Genomic DNA, 27643 nt, shown 5'->3' on the forward strand with positions numbered 1-27643 from the left:
TAAATGTAATAAGTGTAGTGTGGTGCCTTTGCAATGTCACTGGTTCTTAGTCAACTGATTTCTCATGACAAAATGGCTGCATTAACGGGCCTGATTCATATGTAGACGCAGCAGTGATGCAAACTTATGCTAATGCAGCAGGTCGGGTGTAACCAGACCCCTCCTTCATGCACGTGTGATCCGCTGCTGCATCCAAGGACCATTTGCCATCTGCAGGACTATTGGCTATCAGAGTAACCTTCAGGTAACAACGAGAGGCCGCCACAGCTCTGTAAACAAGGCCAGGAAGTCTGCATCAGAAGAGACAGGGAGATATTTAATGATCATAATTACCTCATAAAAGTTGGAAATTTTATATTTATGTTTTCTGGAGATGGCGATAAGTTGTTGTTTAAAAAAAAAATTAAAAAAAATATCTCTCCTCCAGTGGCAGTGGCAGCACAGTCCAAAATTCAAATAAAGGAACCACCCCAACTCCCAGTGAGTCCTGGACGGCATTGCTTGGCAGCGTTTCGGGTGGCATTATTTTGGTTGGACTCTCCTATTTGGATTTTGGACTGCACAGCAACTGCCACTGAGAAGAGATTTTTATCTCTTAAAAAAAAAAAACATCTCCAGAAACATAAATATCACATTTCCCAGCTTGTACGACATAATTATGTTTATTAAATATCCCCCTTGTCCCAGGCTGACACCCCGCCCCATCACCCCCCAAATAGCCGCAACCTGTCAATCAGGCTGTGGCTGTCATGCACTGCGACTGTGATTACAGGACCCGTTCTGCACACGCTCGAAGCGGGTCCTGTGCATGCGCAGATCACCCATCATCGGATTTGTGCGTACAGTAAACCATCAGGTTTCCATACAAATCTGAACCAGGCCCTCTATGTATAGGCCACACGTATGTACACTTTAATGACTTCAGTAAGTACGGAGTTCATCTCAGTTATCTGGAGTTCTACAAGCTACACGTTCCTTTGAATGGAGATAATGTATTTCCATGTAACACGGAGGTCAATCATAAAACACACTTGAACCCGGGCTGGTTAATAACTACATTACTTTAATACTTATACAACAGCTCAGTGACATCTTAATGGTACAACACAATGATAGATAGAATTATACAGGCTTCCCGCTGAAAGTAGCCAATAGATTAAAATATGGAATTAAATAAAACTATAAACATAGACTACTTGATTGTTTTGTCATTAGAAAACACAAGACTATATATAGAAGGTCTGTATAACAGTAGATTTACTAGAACTGATAAATTATGTACGTACAGATGTAAAATGATGTCACAGAAAACATAGGAATATAATACACCTTGTTGGAGGGCTCTGCAGCCATAAAAGAAGTTGAATAATTGTCTTTGAAATGTGTGATATCTCTTATTGCTCTCCTGTTTCCTTACTTAATTGCTTTGTAAGAGCTACTAGAACCATTCACAAACATATCTGTAACTCCGGCCACTTACCTGCTGTTATCCCCAGCAACATCAGAGTTTTCTCAATATATCGCTATATAAATGATCCACTCACTGTAAATAGGACTATCACTGTCACCATCACACCAGCTAGTAGTACCAATTTTATACCAAAAATCCAGATTCGACCAGGGTTTCTGGACACAGTACCATCCGGGGTCAGACCAGGATCAGACCCTGTTTATACCCCTTTCACACCGCCAATGCCGGATCCCACCCGGGAATTGGAAACGGGTCCTTCCCGGGTGGGATCCGGCATTGGACGCTGCTGCTGGCTTTTCTGACCCGGCAATAAGCCGGGTGGGTTGCTATAGCAGCGGGGGGCGGAGCCGGCAGCGAGGGCGGAGGCGGCGTATCGACCCAGGAAGCCCATTTACGCTGCCATTGACCCTGTATTCAACCCGGGAATAATACTGCTTTATACCCGGGTTGAATTGCTGGGTAAGGCGACCCGGGATTTCAGCTATAGCACTTTCACCCCGCACGCTGACCCGTGTCGACCCGACAATATGCCAGGTCGATACCGGGTTATTTGTGCGGTGTGAAATGGGTATTACACAGCACATTGGACCCGGGTTATTCCCGGGTCAGCCCCAATTACACTGAACCCGGGTCTACCCTGCATGTCACTCACAGACCCTCCCTTGATAATCATCTCCAAGCACCACCTCCTTCTATGCAGGGAACGGGTTCCGGGTCGCCTTGATCCAGCTTACCCGTTCACACTGCAAGCATACCGGATCGATCCCGGCTTCAACCCAGGTTGTCACACAGGATGAAATGCCGAGACACTCGACCCGGGATATTGCTTTAGGACCCTTTCAGACTAAGCAAAATCCCGGGTTGATGCGTGTTCACGTGCAATAACGAGGGAAAGGGGTATAAATGAGGCCTATAAATTGCTATAATGACATTTAGGTTCTGAATCGGAGTTGGGAATAAAACATGAACGAGCAAATAATACCCTCCTGCTCATGTGTGGGCCCCCGGAGCATGCATGTGTGGTGTGGAGAAACCCTCTGCTGACTAAATATGCGAGGTATAGCTCATAGGCTACAACAGGTTAACGCCATTGTCACACAGCGTTAGCTACAGCGACCAAGCTCACAAACGTTTTGCATTTCGGAGCCTGGTAAATCTGGTGTCGTTGCATCCTCCATCTCCGATATCTGTTGCAGTCCCTCAGTATACATTAGTTACGTGATCCTAAATATTTGCAGCTACCCCTCCCACCCCCAAAAATGGGTGTAGCTTTGCAAATTGCTGACAATATGGACACTATTATCTTTTAGTGAAAAGTTGCTGCAAATGTAATCCAATAAGTTCTATATAGAGGTGCAGATGGTGATTCCAGAGAAGCAAAATGGCTGCTCAGTAATGTTTTACCTCACAGTCAGGAGAAAGTACATAATAATCACTTGTTTTACAGACTTATTTTAATGGCTGTAGATCACCATTCACAGTTGATGAATAACCATGACAGTTCCCAGAGGAATGTTACACATACATGACACAGCACTGTGTGTAACACACATACATGTCACAGCACTGTGCGTGATACATCACAGCCCTGTACGTAATACATACATAACACAGCACTGTGCGTAATATACACACATGTCACAACATTGTACGTAATACATACATGTCACATTGCAGTATGTAATACACATACATGCCACAACCCTGTGCGTAATACACATACATTTCACAGCACTGGGCATAATACACATGCATGTCACAGCACTATGCATGATACACATACAGGTCACAGCACTGTGCGTAATACACATACATGCCACAACCCTGTGCGTAATACACATACATTTCACAGCACTGGGCATAATACACATACATGTCACAGCACTATGCATGATACACATACAGGTCACAGCACTGTGCGTAATACACATACATGTCACAGCACTGTGCGTAATACACATACATCGCACAGCACTGTGCGTAATACACATGCATGTCACAGCACTGTGCGTAATACACATACATGTCACAGCACTGTGCGTAATACACATGCATGTCACAGCACTGTGCGTAATACACATACATGTCACAGCACTGTGCGTAATACACATACATGTCACAGCACTGTGCGTAATACACATACATGACACAGCACTGTGCGTAATACACATACATGTCACAGCGCTGTGTGTAATACACATACATGTCACAGCACTGTGCGTAATACACATACATGTCACAGCACTGTGCGTAATACACTTACATGTCAGAGCACTGTGTGTAATACACATACATGTCACAGCACTGTGTGTAATACACATACATGTCACAGCACTGTGCGTAATACACATACATGTCACAGCACTGTGCGTAATACACATACATGTCACAGCACTGTGCGTAATAAACATACATGTCACAGCATTGTGCATAATACATACATGTCACAGCACTGTACGCATTGATTGTATGTGCATATTAATATCTTACATTGAGCAGCATAATGTATAAGAGGTATAGCCTGCAGTCTGTCCCCAGTGGATGCACCTGGCTGATCCTGTAAGATACAGTTACTACAGTTAGCAATAACATCATCATCTGTGAGCAGAGGGGAAATGGATGGTGAGAAAGACAGAATACATTGGTTTCCTAAAAATAAACAGATTGTTATAGGACTATTAACTAACTGGGCAAACCAACAAAAATATCCACAAAGCTTCAGCCTGCCTGGAAACTCCAAAGCATATGACAGGAAATTAAATTTTGAATCTAGAACATTTTTATAATACGTCAACCTCATGCAAGACTCGAGACTGACCGGATACTTAACATCCATGTATTGACCTATAGCCAACCCCTCACTCGGGATGTAGTTATGTGACTGGCGCCTTCACTCTGCCTGCAACAAAGTCCTTTGTAGTATGAGAGTTCCTTAAACATACTGGAGGACTTTGCATAATAGGTGCGCTAACATATCTTATCATTGCAAAAAAAAAAAAAAAAAAGTGGGGACAAAATAAGCCCTGCAACAAGCTATACAAACCCGCGCCTATAGAGCCCCCACCTCCAAGGCACAGAGCCACACACACACACTGCACAGACCCTTTAGCAACTTTTCTGCAGACAGTAGTTCCCTGGGCCCCCATTTTGAGAAATAGCCTCTGTTTATTACTTTTAGTCATGAAAATTTTTTTTTTTTTTTTACATTTATTAATCTTTTGCTACTGCATGTTTTATTCTCATTTATTCAAATACATGTCTAATACACATAGCTACAATTACTGCTTCATGTTTTACTAGAGTCACAGCTGGCACTGACACTGCTAAGACAAAGTTCGGCATCGTAGACATCATTTATTTGTTATTGGTCCTCAGAAGAAAAGGTATCTTGTTACAGTGCACGAATGCTCAGATCTTTGCCTGTGAGACTATGCGCCATTCATGTTCTCCTCGTACTGTAGTCACAGTAACCATGGCTGTACGATGTCCTGTCCAGTCTCCAGGCTGGATGTTTGTAAGACTGTCCATGTCTGTAATCAGGTTGTTCCACTCTGCCTATATCCCCATTATTAATACATCACACAGCAGACACGCTGTAAGTACTTGAATGAGAAATGTTATTAGGAGAAGAACCATTGCTTTCTGGGTCTTTATTGGACTGGCATTTCAGAATTCCCTGGAACTGAGAGAAGGGAAACAATGCTTTGCTCCCTGTCTTTGCACATTTTGCCATACACTCGCACTGAAATGGCAACTAAACTAAGGGGTGAGTTATTGGATCAGGACTATCTTCCCTAGAGCTCGTTCAGTGGCAAATATGCGTCACCACAAAGATGCATTGGGAAAATGCCTCTGACTTCAGTGCTCCTCAGAAAATCTGAATGACAGTGCTCTGCAGGTGTATGTACAGTAGATGCTGGAGCTGTGGAGAGATGTTCTGTGCCTCCTGCAGATCATGATAGCTTAATAGCCGTTCTCCAGGGTTATGGGACAGTGTGGGCTTGTGTGACCTGCGCAGGTAATTGTCCTTGTCTGCTGTAGCTCAGAAGCTGAGGAAATAGAGTGAGATGGTTGCTAATGACCAATAAGAGAAGCCATCTTGTATGCTACTGCGGATATCAGCGCAGCGCCTCGCCCGCTGCCTTCCTCTGATTGGATGAAGATGATGTCGCACTTTGGTAATAGTTTGTGTACTGCAGAATGTAACTTGTCCTTGAAGCTAAAAGGAGAAAAGAAAGTCATTAAACCAGCAGATTTGCCTGGGCAAGAAATGGTATAAACGTAGAACATGTTAGTGATAAACATAGAACAACAGGAGCTAACCTAGGGTGCAGTTTGTAAACAGATCCATCCACTCCCACTGTGATCTCCAGAAAGTCCTCTCCTCGGTTTTTATGCATGCGGTTGAGTACCCCAGCAAGGCCGGCAGCACACATGACCGCTGCTCGCGTGGACACGCTCTCACAAGCCATGCGCACGGCCTGGCAATCCTCCGGTGTGTACCGCACCCCCAGCGTTCGCAGGATGTTGCTGGTTTGTTTGAAATCTGAAGAGTCTCTGTAAGAAGCAGGAGAAGAAGCATAAAACGGAGGGTTGTAATGGAAGGAAGGTAAGCAGGGCCGGCTCTAACATTAGGCAGGGGCACCGGTCTCTGGAGGGCACCACTGAATTCATCTAGCAAAAAAGGATGTCTCTGTATGCGACCCCCTCCTTATACACTGCGCTGGCTACTGCTGCGGGTCTAATCATATGCAGCTATCTCTATTAGGCTGTACCACATAGTACCTCAGCGCTTCCTCTGTGCCGACACGTGTAACATCCATTCATGTGACGGCACATAGGAGGCGGATGTACCTATGGCTCCTGAGGTGCGACCCCACGGCGGTTCCTCATAGCTCTGATGCATCTCCTCCAGGCCCCTGTAATGCTGCTGCCGCCTGCAAGAGGTTTCCTGCCAATGCCGAGGGGAAAACAAGATAGCAGCTTAAGGTAAGTAACCCATGGGGGATCTGCGGGACCACAGACAGTACACATCTTACAGCCTGATGGGGGGTTTACACTTGTAAACAGCATAATAAGGAAAACACAGGCACTGCGGCACAACACAGTACATATGGAGGAGAGGGGTTAGTAATGGACTTACAGATGGAGGGATGAAACACAACAGGGAGCATACAAGTATATGTGTGTCTGTGAGTATACTGTATATGTATGTATACAGCACACATACAATTAAAGGGATGTAGTTGGCATCCTGGTGGATGGGATGCCGGTGTTCAGAATCCTGGCGCCGGAATCCCAACACCTGTCACAATGCTGACGCCAGAATCCTGGCAGCCGGCATCCTGAATGTCAGTATGCCAGGGAGGGTTAGGCTTAAGCTGTGGGGAGGGAGGGTTAGGGGAAGGGTAAAGGGTAGGGTTCATTTATTTTATTCAATGTTGGGATTATGGTGGTCTGGAATGCCGCGGTTGGTATTCTGACAGCTGGTATTCCATACCCAATCCCAATTAAATATCCCCACCAGATCCCATATACAGTATATATAAAAATAAGTGAAAATGGCCTCAGTGTCCTATACGATTCCTAACATGCCGGCTAGTGTGTATACATTAAGAATAGACAACACTCAGGGGATTTTAAAGTGACAGTATATTGTCAGCAAAGTCACAAAACAAAACTTTGTGACTTTGTTTACAATATACCTTATCACTTTAAAAGTCCTTGAGTGTTGTCCGTTTTCTCTGAATGGGCCAGATATACTAAGCCTGAAAAGTGATACATTTCACGGTGATAAGGTACCAGCCAATCATCATCTAACTGCCATGTCACAGACATAGGCCCAGATTTATCAAGCCTTGGAGAGTGATAAATAGCATGGTGACCAATCAGCTCCCAACTGTCATTTTACAGGTTGTGTTTCAAAAATGACAGTTAGGAGCTGATTGGCTGGTACTTTATCACCGTGAAACTTATCACTCTCCAGGGATAGTACATCTGGCCCAATATGTATAATAAATAATACAATCACCCAAGTTCACCTAGAGACCTCATAAAATTTGCACAAGTCTGTGGCCAACTAGGCATCGCTGTTCCTTCCATGAGGTGAGGAGAGAAGCTCAGGTGATATCCTCTAGTGGAAGGCCATTGTTTCTAATATTTTTTTTAAGTTAATGATGTTCCACCTTTATCTCTGTAGGGAGGGCGCCAGTAACGGATGGAGAAGAGAAGGACTGAGGATAATCAGAAAAGCTGGTGACAGGCCCCGGAATCAGTCAAACTAAATATTAACTAGTGATCATTTCATTTTTGGGTGGTGGTGGCGGGATCTCCTGGGCTAGGAATTGGCAAATTCAACACAAATCCAACCATTTGGTGATCACCAGTGGTGCAGAGAGAGGGGGGGAAAGGTACAAATTACCCAGGCCCCCATTCCCTTGCCTGGCAGCAGCAGCGCTTCTCCTCAGCCCAGCACACACTGCTATGTGCTGGGCTGCAGTGTGGTCATGGAGGCGCTTAAAATACAATTTTTTTCAGTATTTTTTTTCAAAGGGTGCATGACCACACCTCCTGTGATTAGACCACGCCCCCTGAAAAGAACCTGGGCCTGGCCAGGTTCTCTACTGCCCTGGTTATCACTGGGATCTAAACTTATCTGGCTTATTTGTCATTCTTAGCATGATGACGCACATGGGCACAGTGTTGGGAAAGTATCAGTACATGCAGCGGGAACATCTTGGTCTCTTTACCCTTCTATCTGTGACACAAACTGCGTTTCAAAACTTCCTCTTGTTTTCAGCTTCTCAGAAGCTTCTCCTCCAAATAGCAGATTCTCATTGACCATCTTCATCAGGACCAGCCTGACCAGCTCTCCCATGTACTTCCCACCAATCATCTTCTCATAGCTGTGCCAGGAAAAATATAAACATGAGAACGGGCAGCGGGTTAAAACTATATCACATAGGACCAAACAAAGTGCAAAATATAGGAAACATGGCAAGGCCCTCCTAACGCCATGACGTAACGTAGAAGAAAAAGTATTTCTGGGGATCCTGGTCCCCGTCTCTGTGCTGGGTGCTCGTGAAACGTGTTAAAGTCATTGTAACATTCCATCTTCTATATTAGGGGTGGGCAACATGCGGCTCGCGGACCGATCCTGCCTGGCCCGCTGTGCCCCAACAGAGTGCAAAGACAAGCGGCCCGAAAGGACGCTTGTCATTGCACTGCTCTCAGACGCGGGGCCACTGAGGAAATCCCGGTCACGTCACAGGGTCAGCTGACCGGGATTTCCTCTGTTATTATGCGCTGGGCAGCGCTGCGGCGCTGGGCGGCACGGGGGGCGGGCACTGCAGTGAGCAGGATCGGCGGCTGAGAAGCGGCGGCTAGTGAGGAGAAGAAGCGGCGGCCAGTGAGGAGAAGCGGTGGGCAGCGAGTGGGAGAGGCCACATCAGCAGTGACTCCGGCCGACAGCAGCAGCAGCACGGATCATCGGACAGTGGGGATCGTCTGCCACTGTGACAAACAGGTAAACCCCCTGTCCAGCCAGCCCCTGGATCAGTGCTTATGATGCCATATACTGTAGGTTTAGGGGTGGGGAGGGAGGGGTGTTAAAAACTGCAATATGGGTTTAGGGGAAGGGGGGTAGGGACTGTCTGCCTTAATGTGTAAAAAGGGGACGCTGTCTGCCGTAATGTGTAAAAACGGGGGCGCTGTCTGCTGTAATGTGTAAAAAGAGGACGCTGTCTGTCGTAATGTGTAAAAAAGGGGATGCTGTCTGCCGTAATGTGTAAAAAGGGGAACGCTGTCTGCCGTAATGTGTAAAAAGAGTACGCTGTCTGCCGTAATGTGTAAAAAAAGGCACGCTGTCTGCGTTAATGTGTAAAAAGGGCACGCTGTCTGCGTTAATGTGTAAAAAAGGGGATGCTGTCTGCCGTAATGTGTAAAAAGGGGATGCTGTCTGCCGTAATGTGTAAAAATAGCACGCTGTCTGCCGTAATGTGTAAAAAGGGGGACATTGTCTGCTGTAATGTGTAAAAAGGGGACGCTGTCTGTCGTAATGTATAAAAAAGGGGATGCCGTCTGCCGTATTGTGTAAAAATGGGTACGTTGTCTGCCGTAATGTGTAAAAAGGGGGACGCTGCCTGCCGTAATGTGTAAAAAGAGCACACTGTCAGCCGTAATATGTTAAAAGGGGACTCTGTCTGCCGTAATGTGTAAAAAGGGGACTCTGTCTGCTGTAATGTGTAAAAAAGAGGACGCTGTCTGCCGTAATGTGTAAAAACGGGGGCGCTGTCTGCTGTAATGTGTAAAAAGGGGACGCTGTCTGTCGTAATGTGTAAAAAAGGGGATGCTGTCTGCCGTAATGTGTAAAAAGGGGACGCTGTGTGCCGTAATGTGTAAAAAGGGGACTCTTTTTGAGTATTTTGTGTGTGGCCCTCGAATATTCGCTGGAAGTGTTAAGCGGCCCCCCAGCTGAAATAATTGCCCACCTCTGTTCTATATAATAGCCCAGATCTGTGACTTTGTGCCTGTGTGTATAACGCATCTCTCATCGGGTTAGTGGCAGGTCTATCACACCCAGTCCACAGCTGATTGGGCGAGAAACGCCCTCCCACACAGGTTACATCCAATGGGAGGCTCTGCCCTTTGCCTGCTGTGTTTTCACAGAGCAGGATTAGCAATAGGACTAATGGAGCTGCAGCTCCAGCCCCACACCCCAAAATAGGCCCACTGCATCTGCAGCAACATACCCTCCAACAATGTACACATAAAAATGGATACAAATTTGAAAAGGGGGCGTGGCCACGGGTACAGCCACGTGGCCATGTCCCTTTTCCATTACTTAGTTTCAATGGAAGCTTGGAAAGTCAAAAATCGGTACAGACCATAAAAAAAAGGGACTGTACCTGCCAAAAAGGAGCAGCTGGAGGGTATGCCACTGCATCTGCAGCAAGTCTCTACGCTGCAGATAGGGGAGAAAAAAAATATTTTCCTGCAGCATCCTATGTCCTGCTGCCAGTCCACCTGCCCCCTCCAGCATCAACAATCCCCACTCCCTAGCCGCGGCGCAGGTGGAACAAAAGCTGCTGCAGCCACTGTGTACATACATGTGTATGAAAGCGGCGCAGCAGAAGGCTTCCATAGCCCTCCCTGCGCCGCATACTCTCTGAGCCCCAGAGCCTCCTCTGCGCATGATGTCACAGAAGTGCCTCTCCGCCACAGCCGCACACAGATCCCCAGAGGCCCTGACTCCACAACACAGCACCTGGGCTGCCAGCCTGGAAGCCCCGAGATGGCTAATGTAATGGATAGAGTGGGTGATATCGCGGAGGGTAATGTCTGGACGCTGAATCAATGTAAAAGGTGACAGTGCTGTGCAGTGCAGTGGGTGTGCAGTCAGGGCCGGTGCTAGGGTGTTCGGCGCCCCCCTGCAAACTATAAATTTGCACCCGTGCATACTTTACAAAGGCACAGCGCACATAATACCCCCTGTAGTAGAGACACTTACACATGTAACGCCCCCTGTACCGGTGACGCTTACACATGTAACGCCCCCTGTACCAGTGACCATACACAAGTAACACCCCCTGTAGCAGTAATGCTTACACACGTAACGCCCCCTGTACCAGTGACACTTACACACGTAACGCCCCCTGTACCAGTGATGCTTACACATGTAACGCCCCCCTGTACCAGTGATGCTTACACATGTAACGCTCCCTGTACCAGTGCCACTTACACACGTAACGCCCACTGTACCAGTGATGCTTACAGAAGAAACACCGCCTGTAGCAGTGACGCTTACACACATAATGCCCCCTGTACGAGTTACGTTTACACACGTAACGCCCCCTGTACCAGTGATGCTTACACACGTAACGCCCTCTGTACCAGTGATGCTTAGACACGTAACGCCCCTGTATCTGTGCCGCTTAGACACGTAACGCCCCCTGCACCAGTGACGCTTACACACGTAACGCCCCCTGTACCAGTGCCGCTTACACACGTAACGCCCCCTTGTACCAGTGCCGCTTACACATGTAACTCCCCCTGTACCAGTGCCACTTACACGCGTAACGCCCCCTGTAACAGTGCCGCTTACACATGTAATGTCCCCTGTAGCAATGCCGCTTATACACGTAATGCCCCCTGTACCAGAGCCGCTAAAGCACGTAATGCCCCCTGTACCAGTGCCGCTTACACACGTAATGCCTACTGTACCAGTGACGCTTACACACATTATGCCGCAGTCACACATACACACCCAACAGACACATAAACACACATACTGTACATACATTACACACATACACAGTCACACATATATACAGTATACACAGACACTGTATACACACACACACACACACTCACTCTCTTTGCAGACACTTACCTAATGACGTCTGGCTGGCCGAAGCTGTAACAGCTAATTCTCCTGCTGCAGCATGGTCCCGTCTAGCACCGCCCCTTATTCCCATCTAGCTCAGCCCCCTTTGGCTCCCGCCCGGCCACTGAATGTCACACAGGGGAGGGGGAGAGGAGGCTTTGTGCTGCCGGCGCCGAGGGGGAGAGGAGGTTTTGTGCTGCCGGCAGCAGCAGCAAGGATAACAGCAGCAGCTCAGCACAGGGGGAGAGGAGGTTTTGTGCTGCCGGCAGCAGCAGCAAGGATAACAGCAGCAGCTCAGCACAAGGATGCAGAGCAGGGAGAGCGCCTCTCCTTCCTGACGCCTCCCTGCACTGCATCCCTTTGCTGAGTGGCTAGCGCCGGCTCCTGTGTGCAGGGTCACTGACAGGTAACGCAGTGTCACTGACACTGCACAGCACTCTGACCTTCTACATTGATTCAGCCAGTCAGTCAGTTCTGCCAGCCAGTCACTATTGTTAGCACCAGTGTCCCAACGCGCCGCATTACAGGGAAGTAGACACACTAAATAAACTGCAGCTCCCAGAAGCCCTTAGTGCCAAAGCATTCCGGCCCTTAGGGCTGCTGGGAGCTGTAGTTTATTGAGTGCATCTTCTTCCCTGTAATGCGGCGTGTTGGGACACCGGCGCTAACAATAGTGACTGTCTGTTGTGCGAGTCTCCGGGAGAGCCACTGCCAAAGGGAGGACAGCAGCTTAGCTACTGACAGGAGGAGAAGCATGAGAAGCATTATCTGCCCCTCCCCCACTCGCAGTACCTCCGGGCCCCATCCGTGGCACCCCCACCCCACCCCCCTCCAGCACCCACGGTAGCTCCGGACCCCCTCCCTCACCTGCAGCAACCCCGCACCTGCCCCTCCTGATGCACCACCGCATTCGCCCCTCCCCCACCCGGGGCACACCTGCAACTGCTCCTCCCCCACCCACGGTGGCTCCGGACCCCCACCTGTGGCATCATTGCACCAGCCCCTCCGCCACCTGCGGCACCACCGCAACCGCCCCTCCCGCGGCACCCCAGGATCCCATCCGCGTCTTCCCCGCACCCGCCACTCCCCCAACCAAAGCACCTACTAGGTGATTCATCAGGCCCTGCGTGTGCTGTTCACCCCATTGCAAGGGGCTTAACCATTGCACGCCCTTTGTCCATGCAATATTTAACCACTCACACAATTATGATTGGAGGTAATACTCCCATATAATAAAAATATTGAATCACCTAGTACTATAATATTTGATATCCCATAAGGAGATATTTATAGTGTTGTCGCACAAACTGGAGGGACGGGGACTAATGATTAGTTCTACCAATGACACATATAGGATCTATGTTTTGTGTACTTACAGCTGCTGACCAGGATTTAGTGATCCTTCATCCACAACTCGGTCATACTCCAGTCGAAAGTCTTCCAGTTCGCCCGTGTCCCCAAACGCACCCCATTCTGTGTTTACGCACATGCGACCCTCTTCTCCCTCTACCAGCTCCACATTACACATCTCTTCCATGTAACATGCATTGCAGCCAGTACCTGGATGTACAAGTAGAGAAGAAATGAGATGCAAGATGTTAATATGTTTAGTATTTGTCCATATATAAGGTCATTCCTAGTACTGGTAACGGAAATGTGTGTGTCAGAATGCCTGTATTGCTGGAATTCACAATCTTTACACTGCATCGTTTGTCATGTTGCAGTCTCAGGCTGCTTCTTTGTAGTGTAAATGTAGCTTCATCTGATGTAATCACAGGCTTTATTGATAGGTACAACAAACACTTCATTATATCACTGGCATTTCTCCAAGTACTGACTGGACAGGACGTGCGGGGAGCTAAATAGCTCAGGAGGCACTGGCTAGCACCAGAGCCAGATTTACATGCAATATACTGTATGAGCCAAAGCGTACATCTGGGCATTATACACAGGTGCAGCAGTATAAACTCCTGGAAATTTTTCAAGCCGATGGGAGGTAGAACTCCATCAACCATTTAGTTATCCAGAAGCCCATACTTTTACTTGTCTGCTCTGCTCCACAAATTGGTTCCGGGATCCCAGGTCTAACTTTCTCATGCCCCACTCTCCTCTCCTGCATGGACTGTCTGTTTGAAATAAGCCAATCGGCTCCCATGAACTCTTCATGATGCATGAAGAAGGGAGTGGAGAGTGGTTTGAGACCGTTAGACTGACTGGGCACACTGGCAATTCCAGCTAATTGGTATAGCAGGCAAATATTTAAAATCTCTGTAGTATACCCAAAGCAACAAAAAAATTTTGGAGGGTGCATGTATCCTTTATAATTGCACACGATCAGCCATACAGATAGAGGTCAATATAAGTAATACTTACCTACTATCATGCCAACTTCACAACGATGATCTTCATAATAACAAGAGATCATTGTAGCAACAGTGTCATTCACCATGGCAACAACATCCATCTCAAAATCCTAGAGAGGGCCAAGATGAGATAGCCGTAAATTCAGGCGTCAGAGAGGGACAGCATCATCTTGACCAGTATATATACAGTATAACTCATAGTAATTGTAATATATGACCTTATTCAGATTTGTCACCAAACCAAAAAAGTTAGCAATTCGGCAAAACCATGTTGCACTGCAGGTGGGGCAGATGTAACGTGCAGAGAGAGTTAGATTTGGGTGGGGTGTGTTCAAATTGAAATCTAAATTACAGTGTAGATGTCACGATCCGTGTATCTGGACGCCATTATTTACCTTTCAGGTGTCTCCTAAGGCTGTCCCAGCGTCCTAGGCCCGGTTCCCAGCTGTGATGCAAGCATTCATACGTCATATCTCATCTCTGCTGATCCGTGGATATTGTTCCTCAGTGCCTGGGCGACTGGCATGGCTTCACCTGCCGGCGGGGCCTCGGGCATCATCTCCATATTCCTAATACATACAGGGTATGTGGCACTCCTCACCTACTGCAGCCGCGGCCGTCCATGCTGAAGGTTGAGACGCAAGTCGGCGTTCTCTATGTTCACCGCCGCCATTACAGAGGAATCTCCATGTGGTAAATACAAACAGCTTTCCCTCCACAGGCCGGTATGGGCGCAGCCATCTTAGTTCCAGTCACATGATCCTGACCTCCAATCCATAGCTCTGCTGAAGTCTGCATAATTAAGTCATCCAATCCCTTTACACCTAAGGGTATAAAGGACTGAGCCTGCACCAGGAAATCGTCAGTGCTTTGGTTGTCAAACCTTGTTTCCAGTCTCTCTCCTGTAGTTGTTTTGTTCCAGGTTTCCAGCTCCTGTCTCCAGCTACCACTTAGAGACCCGCACCAGTTTACCACCTTGCGGTGCAGCCTGACTCTGCAGTCCTCCGTGACTACTCCAGCTTCCAGCTACAGATCCATCTGCTTCCAGCGGTCAGCTTCCAGCAGTGATCAGCATTTCTTAAAGTGCCGGTGCTTCCCCAGTGGATATCTACAAATCACCGGTACCAGCATTTCTACGCTCTCTAGCTTCATTCTACCATTTGGCTGGTTCCATCCAGCATCCACTCCATGTTAACACCTGACTGGTTCCAACCAGTACCCACAGCAGCTACTCCAACAGCAGCGTTACCAACTTACAGTGAAACATCCGCTGGTGTGTTCCTTGGCTATTCTCACTACTACGGACGGGTCTGGTAAGGACATTCCATCTCTGGGACATTAAGAACTGTACCTTTTATTACCAGAACCCTGTGGCCATTGCCAACCCGTAGTACCCAGGAACTGTGATATAATCTACTGCTGATTACATTACTTATTTTACCACTGCTGTGATACATGGAGCTTTGTTTAATAAACCGTTATTGACTTTTACTCTGGTTGTCATGGTCACGCCTTCGGGCAATCTTCTTACGGGTTACTTACATGTCTAGGGGTCTGTGATTCAACCTCCCAGGTTTAACTACATCTCAGCCCCTACAACTGAGGCTTCCTCCCGTCAGCTCAGGCCCTCAGTTGTGACAGTAGAAATGAAACGGCCAGTTTTTACCCTGCACAGAAACAATATGACTCATCCAAATCCAACTCTCTCTGCACATTATATCTGCCACACCTGCAGTGCAAACAGGTTTTGCCCAATTGCTTACTTTTTTGGTTCGATAACAAACCTGAATAACCCCCATAGCCTAGCAATCTTACCTGGTATACAGTTGTGCCACAGACTTTACAGTTACAGGACATAATAAGGTTAAATGATCACATAGGTCCGATAAGGCAGGGAAGCAACTTTCAGGTCTTATTACCAAGGATTAGGTGCCTGATGTATAACTCAATAAATAATAATAACCATATGTTAGTAAAGACATGGCTTATTGGCTTATACAGTAAAACGTAGATGGCGTATGTCCTGTATGTTGCACGCATAAAATGATCTTCCAGTGTCAGGTGATTTCACCACTTTGCTGCTACTTTAAGGAAGCCAACAGCGCCAAATGTGCTGCGCAAAGCGTAAAACTGAAAGGATCTGCTTTACCCCATTGTTACCAGATGTCACACTCACTGCACTGTGCTGTGCCTGCTTCAAAGTTCTTCAGTCCGGTGACACAAGGGAACATGTGTGTATCCGTGTTCAGGAAGATCCCACACACACACTGTGTATTACTGGTATGCCTTTATCACAGCAGCACTGTTTTACACCGGATTCTGCTTTATTTTATATACAGCAACAGAAGCCATGGACCATACGCACCTCCCATGCAGCAATGCATTCCCCGCTCACCAGTAAAACCTTACTCTATAATAAGTAATAAGTATTTGTGATGGACTGTCACCCTTACTGTGATGTAACTAATTGCTGATAACTCTGACTAATAGTTGAAGGGCCCAAGATTAAGGTCAGCAGAGAAAACAAGGGTTTGGTGTTTAAAGTTCTGTCTTTTAGAAATTATACTGCAATGTAGCAAAATCCCAGAGTGCTTAATGACAATTTGATGCGTTCTACGTCTGTATGCTGGGTATATCCCAGTATCATCTCAGCGATTGTGCCCCTGTACCAGGAACCCTATATCTTTACTGATAGAATCTGCCAATAATTGCCAGACTTGCTCGTCCCTGAAACGGTTCTGCTCGTTCATTACACTGAATGATACTGTTACTTTGAACAACATTGTGCAAATGGTATCTCACCCCTCTTCTCTTGATAGCATCTCTCAGCAGTCCAACCACATTGTTCCCCTCCGCTCCTGATGCTTTGAAGCCTTTGGTCCAGTTCAGAAGGATCCCCTGTGTAGGAAAGATGATTAGTGACATGCCCAGTCTGTGGCGTGGAAGGCCTGTAGTACTGCCACTATCCCAGGGTCCCAGCTGATATTCTGCTGCTCTGACGGTAGTTCCCTGCATTCAGTGATACTAATAGGAAATCATAGCTCTCCTCTAATACATGTCAGATTATAACACAGGAGGTCATATACCAATAGCAAAGCCATGGCTCCATAGTACAGATACAGCATTGGACCTACTATACATCTTAATTTGCACATATGCCTTAAGATTTTCCTTGTGGTTCATAGACATGTGGGGCAAATGGCCACATTTGTGGATGAGGTTTCCAGAGGGAGAATGGTAGATTGACGTTTCCCACTTACTGTAAGCATGGAAGCGGGCATTGAGGAGAGTACAGAAATAAAATTGTATTTTGCGGACCAAGATAACTGGGGGGGACGGGGCACATTTTCAGGGGCTTTCCTTGCCAAGTTTGACAATTTCCCTTTCACAAAAGGAGCTGAATTTGGCACCAGGAACTGTTGTAAATTGGTTCCTGACTCTTCTGCAATAGTTGTAATGAATCGAAACTTCCCATACACAATGTAATGTGTAATAAAAATAAGTTCATATTAAAAAAGAGCAGTACCCCCTCCCCACCCCCCCAGCCCGTAGCAAGCTACAAAACCTGGACTTTCTTCACATATACCTACTATTTGGACCTCCTATTTAGGAAATCTCTGTGGGGAGAGGTACAAGGGAAAGTCCAGGGGGTCGTGATTTGCACCACCATGGACTCACCATAAAATGCTGGGAATCACATTAACACGCAGCAAGGGTGCGAGCCAGGATGGAGCAATTCTGAAGTGGCCCCTGCACACTTCAAAAGAAGTTTGAGCGGGATCCAGCAGAATGGTGACCTACTAAATTCAGTCTCTGTAACCAAGATTGGCATTCTTCCACTACAACAGGGCAACCACAAGGGTCTCGCCTCATTTATGGGGAGATGTATCAAACCTTGGAGAGAAGTAGAGAACGATAAAGTACCAACCAATCATCTCCTAACTGTCATTTTTCAACACAGCCTGTAAAGTGAGTTAGGCACTGATTGGTTACTACAGTACTTTATCTTTCTTCAAGATTTGATCCATCTCCTCCTTAGTGAGAACTACCCCTAGACTGGTAAGCACAGGGCTAGTTGCCTTACGATAGGGGGCACAAAAATAGCACATGACCCCCTCCTAGTTGCTAATGCAGACAGTACCATGTCCCCTCACTGTCATCAATTAAGACCTAAAGCGACCCAACTTTTTAGGAGAAAAACAGAAAAGTTTCTTCCATTGAAAGAGGTGGTTCTATAGTGGAAGGTTGTTGGTCTTTGAAGTAATGTTTACACTTTTGCGCAGTGCACCTCTGTGGAGAGGCAGCATATACCGTGATGTGTGCTTGTTGGGAAATCGGTGTACAATCACAGTGTTTGTAGTGCGCCCTTTAAATGAATTCCACAGTGTTTTGTGAGCTAATTAATTTCTCTGAGCATGTATAACATAGACATGGTAGGGGTGGCGTTATCCTCTCAGGTAGTCACCTTGTCAATCTCTTCATGTCTGACTGGAAAGGAGAAGGTGAATCCCAGGGGCAGCTTCTTGTGTTTCATATTTTGCTGGTCCAGATAATCAGATATACATTCAGCAATGTAATCAAACAGCTGCAGAGAGAAAGCAGGGTCACTTTAAAAACTTTTTGGGGCACAGTTTGAAAACACATCATATTGCTATATCACTGATATATTTTTATATTCATCTTATTTCATTCACTTTTCTGGGCAGGCGTATTTATTAATGTCAGTGTTTTATTGTCACCATATATTGGTCATGTAGCTGCAGTGTCACCCTGTTTTCTCACCATTTCCGCAGTTCCGGTCATGGCGTCCTCAGGTATGCAATACATTTTGTGTTTCGTATCCACTTTCCACAGTCCATCCAGATCCTCCCCAACTTTCACCAGCATTACACGGAAGTTAGTACCTCCGAGATCCAAGGCCAGGAAATCTCCAACCTCTATAGGAGTCAGACAGGGAAAGAGGCATACTCAAATATATGGATTCATTTAATAATGTGACGCAAAAATGGTAGTTCACCTCATTTAGCCCTGACCCCACCATACTGCGCTGTGATTCACGGCGTTATCTCCCCATCCTGCTTACTTCATTTGTAAGTGGGTGGGATGCTGGGGATGCACCTACTTTTGAGGGGGTGCAAGGGACCACCCGAAAAAAGTGAGTTTCCCACTACTTCCAGGAGAGTAGGCAAGTATGAGTTGTAGCTTGTAACGCTTGTTTAAAATGCCTGCTGGTGTTATTACTGTTAGGTGTCTCAGTCTTTGATTAAATATATTGCCTTAACCTAATACTGAGATTGAGAGCAATGTGCGTCCCTTTTGCCTGTTACGGCCAACCATGTGACTTCTGAAGTGCACCAGGTTGTCTATCACTAACACATTATGGAAACCGGGTTTTATGTCATATGTATACAGTTGCAGTAACAGCCATATTACATGGATTATTTTGTGTAACCTCCATCCATTACATAATGATTCTGCATCTTTTCCTAAACTACAATACTGCATTCCCCCTAAAATGAATATTTGTTCTATAGAAACCCTACATATCACATAAGCCTGCCACATTGCCTGAGGTCAGGGATGCCAGACTGTTAGCGGAGGGCAGGCATGAGATGGGCAGGCAATAGACCTGTGTCTGCCATTCTGACAACTGTCAGGAGGGCCATAGTTTCTAACTAGCGCACAGTGGGGGTAATTCAGAGTTGATCGCAGCAGCAAATTTGTTAGCAGTTGGGCAAAACCATGTGCACTGCAGGTGTGTCAGATATAATATGTATAGAGAGAGTTACAGTTGGGCGGGTTATTTTGTTTCTGTGCAGGGTAAATACTGGCTGCTTTCTTCTTACACTGCAATTTAGTTTTCAGTTTGAACACACCCCACCAAAATCTTACTCTCTCTGAACATGCTATATCTGCCCCCCCCCCCCTGCAGTGCACATGGTTTTGCCCAACTGCTAACAAATTTGCTGCTGCGATCAACTCAGAATTAGGCCCAAAGTCCTTAAGTTATTGTAACTACATTATTAGTTGAAGATCTGTCCAACTGGTGGTATCGTCAATGCTTTTCCGAATGTATCTGTTCTTTCATGGTGAGGCTAAAGGTGTCCTCTCTGGAAGCATGTACTGTATATATAACATGCATATGTCCCAACACAGAATAAAAAGGTAACTAAGGCATCCACTGATCTTTAATATGGCTGTTGTATGGAAGATCGACCACACTTAGGTTGACAGTGTCTAGGTCAACCACTATTGGTCAACAGTAACTAGGTCAACAGGGATTCTAGGTCAACAGGGTCTCTAGGTCGACAGTTCAAAAGTTCGACATGTTTTAAAAAAAATGTTTTTTGGTGTCGTTTTTGCCATACAGTGACAGGGAACCCCAATTAGTGCACTCGGCACAGGTTACTGTTCCCAATCGTAGCCCACGTGGATCGTAAAGTATGAAAAAGTTTAAAAAAAGAATAATTTTTTGAAAATCTCATGACGACCTTTTGACCTGTCGACCTAGAACATGTCAACCTACAAAACCCTGTCAATCTAGTTACTGTTGACCAATAGTGGTCGACCTAGACACTGTCAACCTAGTTACTGTCGACCTAGAGATTGGATACCCTTTAAAGCTAGCCAATACACCAAGACGATATCTTTCCAACCAGCCAACTAGTTGGCTGGTTGGAAAGATAATCTGGCAGTGTGTGGGAGCAAACGATTATCAGCCGTTTGCTCCCACACGCTGTAAAACGGCCAGAAACGGTCTGTCCAACTAGTTGGGAAAATCAAACTTGTTTGATTTTCCCAACTAATCGTTCAGATGTAGGGGGAACATTCCCCCCAACTGAACGATAAGTAGGCGGACACTGGCCAGCAGTCTCCGCCTACTTCTTTCACCATCACTGCCTGCGGGCAGCACTGTGTGGAGAAGGAGCCGGGAGGAAGTGCAGGGGCAGCTGCGGCAGTCTATCACTGCTGCCGGGCTGCCCCTGTCACCCTGGCAGCAGCAGAAGTAGTGTGGGAGCCGGGAGGAGATTCAGGGGTAGCCGCGGCAGTTCATCATTGTTGCCGGGCTGCCCCTGTCACACTGACACCTCCAGAAGCGGACGCGGCAGAGGGGTGAAGAAGTGCAGGGGCAGCTGCGGCAGTCTATCACTGCTGCCGGGCTGCCCCTGTCACCCTGGCAGCAGCAGAAGTGGTGTGGGAGCTGGGAGGAGGTTCAGGGGCAGCAGCGGCAGTTTATCATTGTTGCCGGGCTGCCCCTGTCACACTGACACCTCCAGTAACGAACGCGACACCTCCGCCGGCCGCCCCATCCATCCCGCCAGCCTCCCTCAGCCCTGCTCAGCCCGGCACCGCAAATTTACACCCCGCCCGCCAGCCTCCCTCCGCCTGCACCGGCTGCCACACCGGTAATTCACCGGCCGGCCGCCCGCCCGCCCGGCCGCCACCATCCCACCCCCGCACCGCTAATCAGCTGCACCCCCCCCCCCCGCACCCGCACCGCTAATTTGCCGCACCCCCCCTGCACCCTCACCGCTAATTCGTCGCACCCCCCCCGCACCCGCGCCGCTAATTCGCCGCACCCCCCCTCCGCAACCGCACCGCTAATTCGCCGCCCCCCCCCGCACCCGCACCGCTAATTCGCCGCACCCCCCCGAACCCGCACCGCTAATTCGCAGCACCCCCCGCACCCACACCGCTAATTCGCAGCACCCCCCCGCACCCGCACCGCTAATTCGCCGCCCCCCCCCCCCCGCACCTGCACCGCTAATTCGCCACCCCCCCGCACCGATAATCAGACCCGCACCGATAATTTGCCGCACCCCCCCCAGCACCCTCACCGCTTATTTGCCGCACCCCCCCCGCACCCGCACCGATAATCAGACCCGCACCCGCACCGCTAATTCGCCGCACCCCCCCGCACCCGCACCGATAATCAGCCGCACACCCGCACCGCTAATTCGCCGCACCCCACCGCTAGTTCGCCGCATGGGACCCCTTTCAGTCCGTTTGGTCCGGGTGTTCGGTTTGTTGTTTTGCCAAGTACGTGGATTATAATCTGGACCCTGGATCAGGTGAGTATAATTATCTTTTATTTTCAGGTACCCGTGGATTCTACTTGGAGAAGAGGACCGACTGCTTCGTGTCAACATAGGTAAGTATGTGTGTGTCGACATGTGTGAAATAAAGTTTTACTGTCACGGTGTGTGTCTCCTGTTTTTATTTGGGTATTTTTTTCCTATTAGAACTACAGGTACCAGCGGGCCCATTTTTCTCCCGCATGCTGGTACTTGTGGTTCTCCAAGTACCAGCTTGCGGGGGAGGCTTGCTGGGACTTGTAGTACTACTGGAAAAAACAATATTCTTTTAATTTTCTCAAGGCTATCAGCCCCCCATCCGCAGCCTTTGGATGGGGGGGACAGCCTCGGGCTTCACCCCTGGCCCTTGGGTGGCTGAGGAGGGGAACCCCTTGATTGAAGGGGTCCCCACTCCCCCAGGGTACCCCGGCCAGGGGTGACTAGTTGGATATTTAATGCCACGGCCGCAGGGCACTGTATAAAAGTGACCCCCGGCTGTGGCATTATCTGTCCAGCTAGTGGAGCCCGATGCTGGTGTAAAAAATACGGGGGACCCCTACTCTTTTTGTCCCCCGTATTTTTTGCACCAGCACCAGGCGCAGAGCCCGGTGCTGGTTTTAAAAATACGGGGGATCCCCTGTCCGTTTTTCCCCCGGATTTTTAGAACCAGGACCGGCTCGAAGAGCCCGAGGCTGGTTATGCTTTGGAGGGGGGACCCCACGCAATTTTTTTTCAGGTTTTTCCCATTCCATTTAAAAATAATAATAATAATAATAATAATAATAATAATAATCTTTTTAAAAATATATAAATAATACTTGTGCCTCCAAAAAAGACAAACCAAGTACCTAATCCCTTCTAATATAAATATTACCCACCCCAAAAAACACAAAAAAAAACATGTTTTTAACATTTTTTATTAGATTCCGCCAGCAAAGTGTGGCGGATTGAAAATGACCGAAACCGAAACGTTAAGCTGTCAGAACAGGGTCACGTATGTTCTTGATTTTTGAAAAGTCCTAGAGTGCCGCCTATCGTTTGTGATATGTTTGCTTTTTGAAGCTCAGGAGGGCACCAGGCAAGCTGTACATTTTACTACATTGGGAGTGCCGAACATCTACATCTGGTATATATATATATATATATATATATATATATATATATATAATTTGCCTTGGCAGCCCAACTATGCTGGTATCCATAGTTCAGTATAAAAACAAGTAAATCTAATAAATGTATGGTGGTGAAAGAAAAGCCCAGTTTCACTGAAAAAAAGACAATTCTGCATGTTTTGAAATGAAAAGAAACAAAACAAAACTGAAGAACTGTAGGAAGGCACTGTCCGCCTACTTCGGTGACATCACAAGTTGGACAGAAGTTGGAAGGTTGGTTGATCTGATGAAAAGTTGGTTAGATGTGTGGAGCACTGGTAAAAAGTTGGTGAGATGTATGGGGCACTGTTTTAGTTGAACAGACAAGTTGGATGGTTGGAAGTTTGGAGTGTTGGAGAAAAGTTGGTCTGATGTATGGCTAGCATAATATATACTAGCTGTCAATCCCTGTATTTCACTATTTACAAACTACTTCTGTGTTTACTGTAGAGGCAAATCACACATGACACTGTATAACCTTGCGTTACTGGCTGCCATCCCACTGCACGGCTGGGCACTTTTTAGGTAAGTAAATAAAAGTTTTGTAAAGAAAATATAGGGCACAGGGATCATTATTCCGCTGCGTTGAGGTGAAGGACACGGGGAGAAGTGTAGTAAGGAGCCACTGTTTGAACAAGGCTAATATTTACTTTCAGAGTGGTTCCAAATCCTGCACCTAGTGACCACGGTCTAATGAGCATATCGGACCATCTCTTCAAAGCTGAACCCATAAAATTACATGACTACCTGCCTAATCCACTTTAATCTATCCCTCCTCACTGAGCAAGGTCCTTCTGTGCACAAATACAGCCTTGCTGCACAGTGGATTAGCTGCTATTATCAGGGTCAATACTTAGGTCCTAAAAACATCCTGTAAAACATTTCCTATTTTATGGCAATCTACGGCTATACACTTTATATTTCTGATCAGGTTCATTACCATATCAACACAGTTTAAGTAACACTTCCAGAAGAGATGGGCAACCTGTAGCCCCCCCCCCCCCCCCCCCCACAGCTTTTCTGTTACAAGTCTGGCTGGGCAGGCTGGGACTTGTAGCTCCACAAAGTTCCATAGTAGCTAAAGCGCTGACTGCAGTTTGGGAGGAAGAACTGGCTCTCATCATTTTAAACTAAGGCCCTCATTCCGAGTTGTTCGCTCGCAAGCTGCTTTTAGCAGCTTTGCACACGCTAAGCCGCCGCCTACTGGGAGTGAATCTTAGCTTCTTAAAATTGCGACCGACGGATTCGCAATATTGCGATTAGACCTCTCTTAGCAGTTTCTGAGTAGCTCCAGACTTACTCGGCATCTGCCATCAGTTCAGTGCTTGTCATTCCTGGTTTGACGTCACAAACACACCCAGCGGTCGCCCAGACATTCCCCCGTTTCTCCAGCCACTCCCGCGTTTTTCCCAGAAACGGTAGCGTTTTTCGCACACACCCATAAAACGGCCAGTTTCCGCCCAGAAACACCCACTTCCTGTCAATCACATTACGATCACCAGAACGAAGAAAAAACCGTGAGTAAAATACCTAACTGCATAGCAAATTTACTTGGCGCAGTCGCAGTGCGAACATTGCGCATGCGCAGTTAGCGGAAAATCGCTGCGATGCGAAGAAAAATACAGAGCGAACAACTCGGAATGACCACCTAAATACTGACATTGCTTCTATCTCTTGTAGCCATGACCTCACTAATCACAGGAGTGGACCAGAAACTGCCTTCCACAAGATTAGGAAGCACTAAGCAGGAGATACAAGCAAACTGAATACATTAAGGTAATCAGGGGCCTTTTTATAAAATAATATTTGCTGGATATCCCCTGCAACCACCCATTTTGCGGGGTACCCACATATATTTATTATTACCCCAATGTACCATATCTGCCACAGTCCCTCTATTACCGACAGCAGAAGCAGCCCCCATTGGTTCAATGGGGGCTACTAGGCTTCATATTTACCAAGCTCCAGAATGTGAAGCATTCCAGAACATGGCCCAGCAGCTAACGGATGACATTAGCCCGTTGTAGCCTTCGGGTTGCACGCTAACAGGAAAGGTATCCTTCTGCTGCTCGCTTGCACTTGTGCTGAGCGAAATATAAGGTAAAATGATTACGGTTGTGATCACTTTACTTGCATTGAGCTAATAATAAAACGTTTAGGCGAATAAGGGATCCTTATTGACGCACGTTGCGTTGATAAGTAATTGTTATTATTGGGGTCTAGCAGAATCTGTTAATAAATATACCCCTTGTTTCTTTAAAGCTGCTATAGTACTTCACTCTATAGAGGAGAAAATAGCTGCAGAACGGGTATGCACAAGAGGGCCAATGAGAAGCTGGCAATGTTTATAAACCATGCTTCTCATTGGTCCTTTTGCTTACACACCCCTTTGCCCACAGATGGTTTACACACTGGTGCCATGAGAATGACCCTTACCCCACCGACTTGCCACATGTGAGATCAGGACAAACAGGCACACTAGAATCTAGCAAATTGCTGAATGCGTCTTTATCCACCCATAATGTGATCCCACATGTATCATGGCCGATAATTGCAATCACAAATGTATTGTGGATGAATAATGACCATCTAGGTATCTGGTGAAGCTGACTGTTATTTTACTTACACAGGTTTTGTACCATCTTAACATATCTTTGCTGTGCCTCTATGTATCTCAGTATACACAAGAGCCACTCAGACCATGACTGGCACATCCCCTATCTAGAACATGGAAAGTACTGTGGTGCCTATATGATCTACAGTATATGCCTTCAGAAAGTGTGTGTGTGTGCCGTGTGGCACTAACCTAGACAGTACTCTTACCGGAGCCATCAGGTGTGGATCGCACATAGGTGGGCAGCATTTTAACACTAGCCTCCTCGTTGGTCTCCAGATGAAGACCTCGGTCCATCTCTGCCTGCAATCTGTCCATCAGGACCTGCAACTCTTCTTCATGAAGCTTGAACTCGGACAGCATCTGTTCCACCTGCAAGTGTAGAGGAAGCCATGGGAATAGGTAACTTTCTGAGACACAAGCATCCAAAGGTTATAAAAGCCTGAGGGGGAGATGTAATAAGCAGTGAAAAGAGTGGAGCGGTGAGCCAGTGAAGAAGTTGCCCATGGCAACCAATCCGCATTGTAGTAGCATTTATAATTTGCATACTATAACATTATACAGAGCAGCTGATTGGTTGCTATGGGCAACTTCTCCACTGGCTCACTTCTCCACTTTTTTCACTGCTTACTACATACATAGAAATATACAAACATAGAATTTGATGGCAGGTAAGAACCACTTGGCCCATCTAGTCTGCCACTTTTTTATCCTTTAGGTAATCTCAAACCTTTTTGAACCTTAATTCTTTGTAAGGATATTCATATGCCTATCCCAAGCATGTTTAAATTGCTCTACAGTCTTAGCCTCTACCACCTCTGATGGGAAGCTATTCCACTTGTCCACTACCCTTTCTGTGAAGTAATTTTTCCTTAAATTTCCCCTGAACCTCCCCCCCTCCAGTTTCAGTGTATGTCCTCGAGTTCTAATACTCCTCATGCTTTGAAGAATGTTTCCCTCCTGAACTTTATTAAAACCCTTGGTATATTTGAAAGTTTCTATCATGTCCCCCCTTTCCCTTCTCTCCTCCAAACTATACATGTTAAGATCTTTTAGCCTTTCCGGGTAAGTTTTGTGATGTAGGCCATGCACCATTTTAGTTTCCCTTCTTCGTAAACTCTCTAATGTATTTGTATCCTTCTGGAGATATGGGCCCTCATTCCGAGTTGATCGCTCGCTGCCGATTTTTGCAGCGCAGCGATCAGGTAAAAAAACTGCAAAACTGCGCATGCGTATGGGCCACAATACACACGCGCGAAGTACTTTCACACAAAACTATGCTATTTTACACAAGGTCGAGCGACGCTTTTCTGTTGCTCTGTTGATCGGAGAGTGATTGACAGGAAGTGGGTGTTTCTGGGTGGTAACTGGCCGTCTTCAGGGGGTGTGCTAAAAAAAAACGCAGGCGTGACAGGTAAAAACGCAGGCGTGTCTGGGGAAACGGGGGAGTGGCTGGCTGAACGCAGGGCGTGTTTGTGACGTCAAAGCAGGAACTAAACTGAGTGAGGTGATCGCAAGCTAGGAGTTGGTTTGGAGCTGCTCAGAAACTGTATGAATAATTTTACGAGCAGTTCTGCTAACCTTT

At 47.0% G+C, this 27643-nt stretch overlaps 1 protein-coding gene and 1 long non-coding RNA gene across 4 annotated transcripts in view; one reads left to right on the forward strand and one right to left on the reverse strand.

Moving 5' to 3' along the window:
• LOC134936716 (uncharacterized) overlaps positions 1–27643 on the forward strand; it is a 98246-nt gene that overhangs the window by 64092 nt on the left and 6511 nt on the right. The window lies entirely within an intron of this gene.
• The window catches only part of GCK (glucokinase), a 39693-nt gene continuing 13093 nt past the window's right edge, over positions 1044–27643 (reverse strand). Inside the window, exons 2-10 of the mRNA XM_063931907.1 lie at positions 26268–26430; positions 19001–19155; positions 18684–18803; positions 17021–17116; positions 14229–14328; positions 13232–13415; positions 8221–8376; positions 5795–6028; positions 1044–5690 (exon numbers count right to left, since the gene is read on the reverse strand). Coding sequence (XP_063787977.1) covers positions 5546–5690; positions 5795–6028; positions 8221–8376; positions 13232–13415; positions 14229–14328; positions 17021–17116; positions 18684–18803; positions 19001–19155; positions 26268–26430 — 1353 coding nt within the window. The 3' untranslated portion in view covers positions 1044–5545. The remainder of the gene's footprint in view (positions 5691–5794; positions 6029–8220; positions 8377–13231; positions 13416–14228; positions 14329–17020; positions 17117–18683; positions 18804–19000; positions 19156–26267; positions 26431–27643) is intronic.

This window comes from Pseudophryne corroboree, chromosome 6 (assembly GCF_028390025.1).
Source record: "Pseudophryne corroboree isolate aPseCor3 chromosome 6, aPseCor3.hap2, whole genome shotgun sequence".
Lineage (NCBI taxonomy): Eukaryota > Metazoa > Chordata > Amphibia > Anura > Myobatrachidae > Pseudophryne > Pseudophryne corroboree.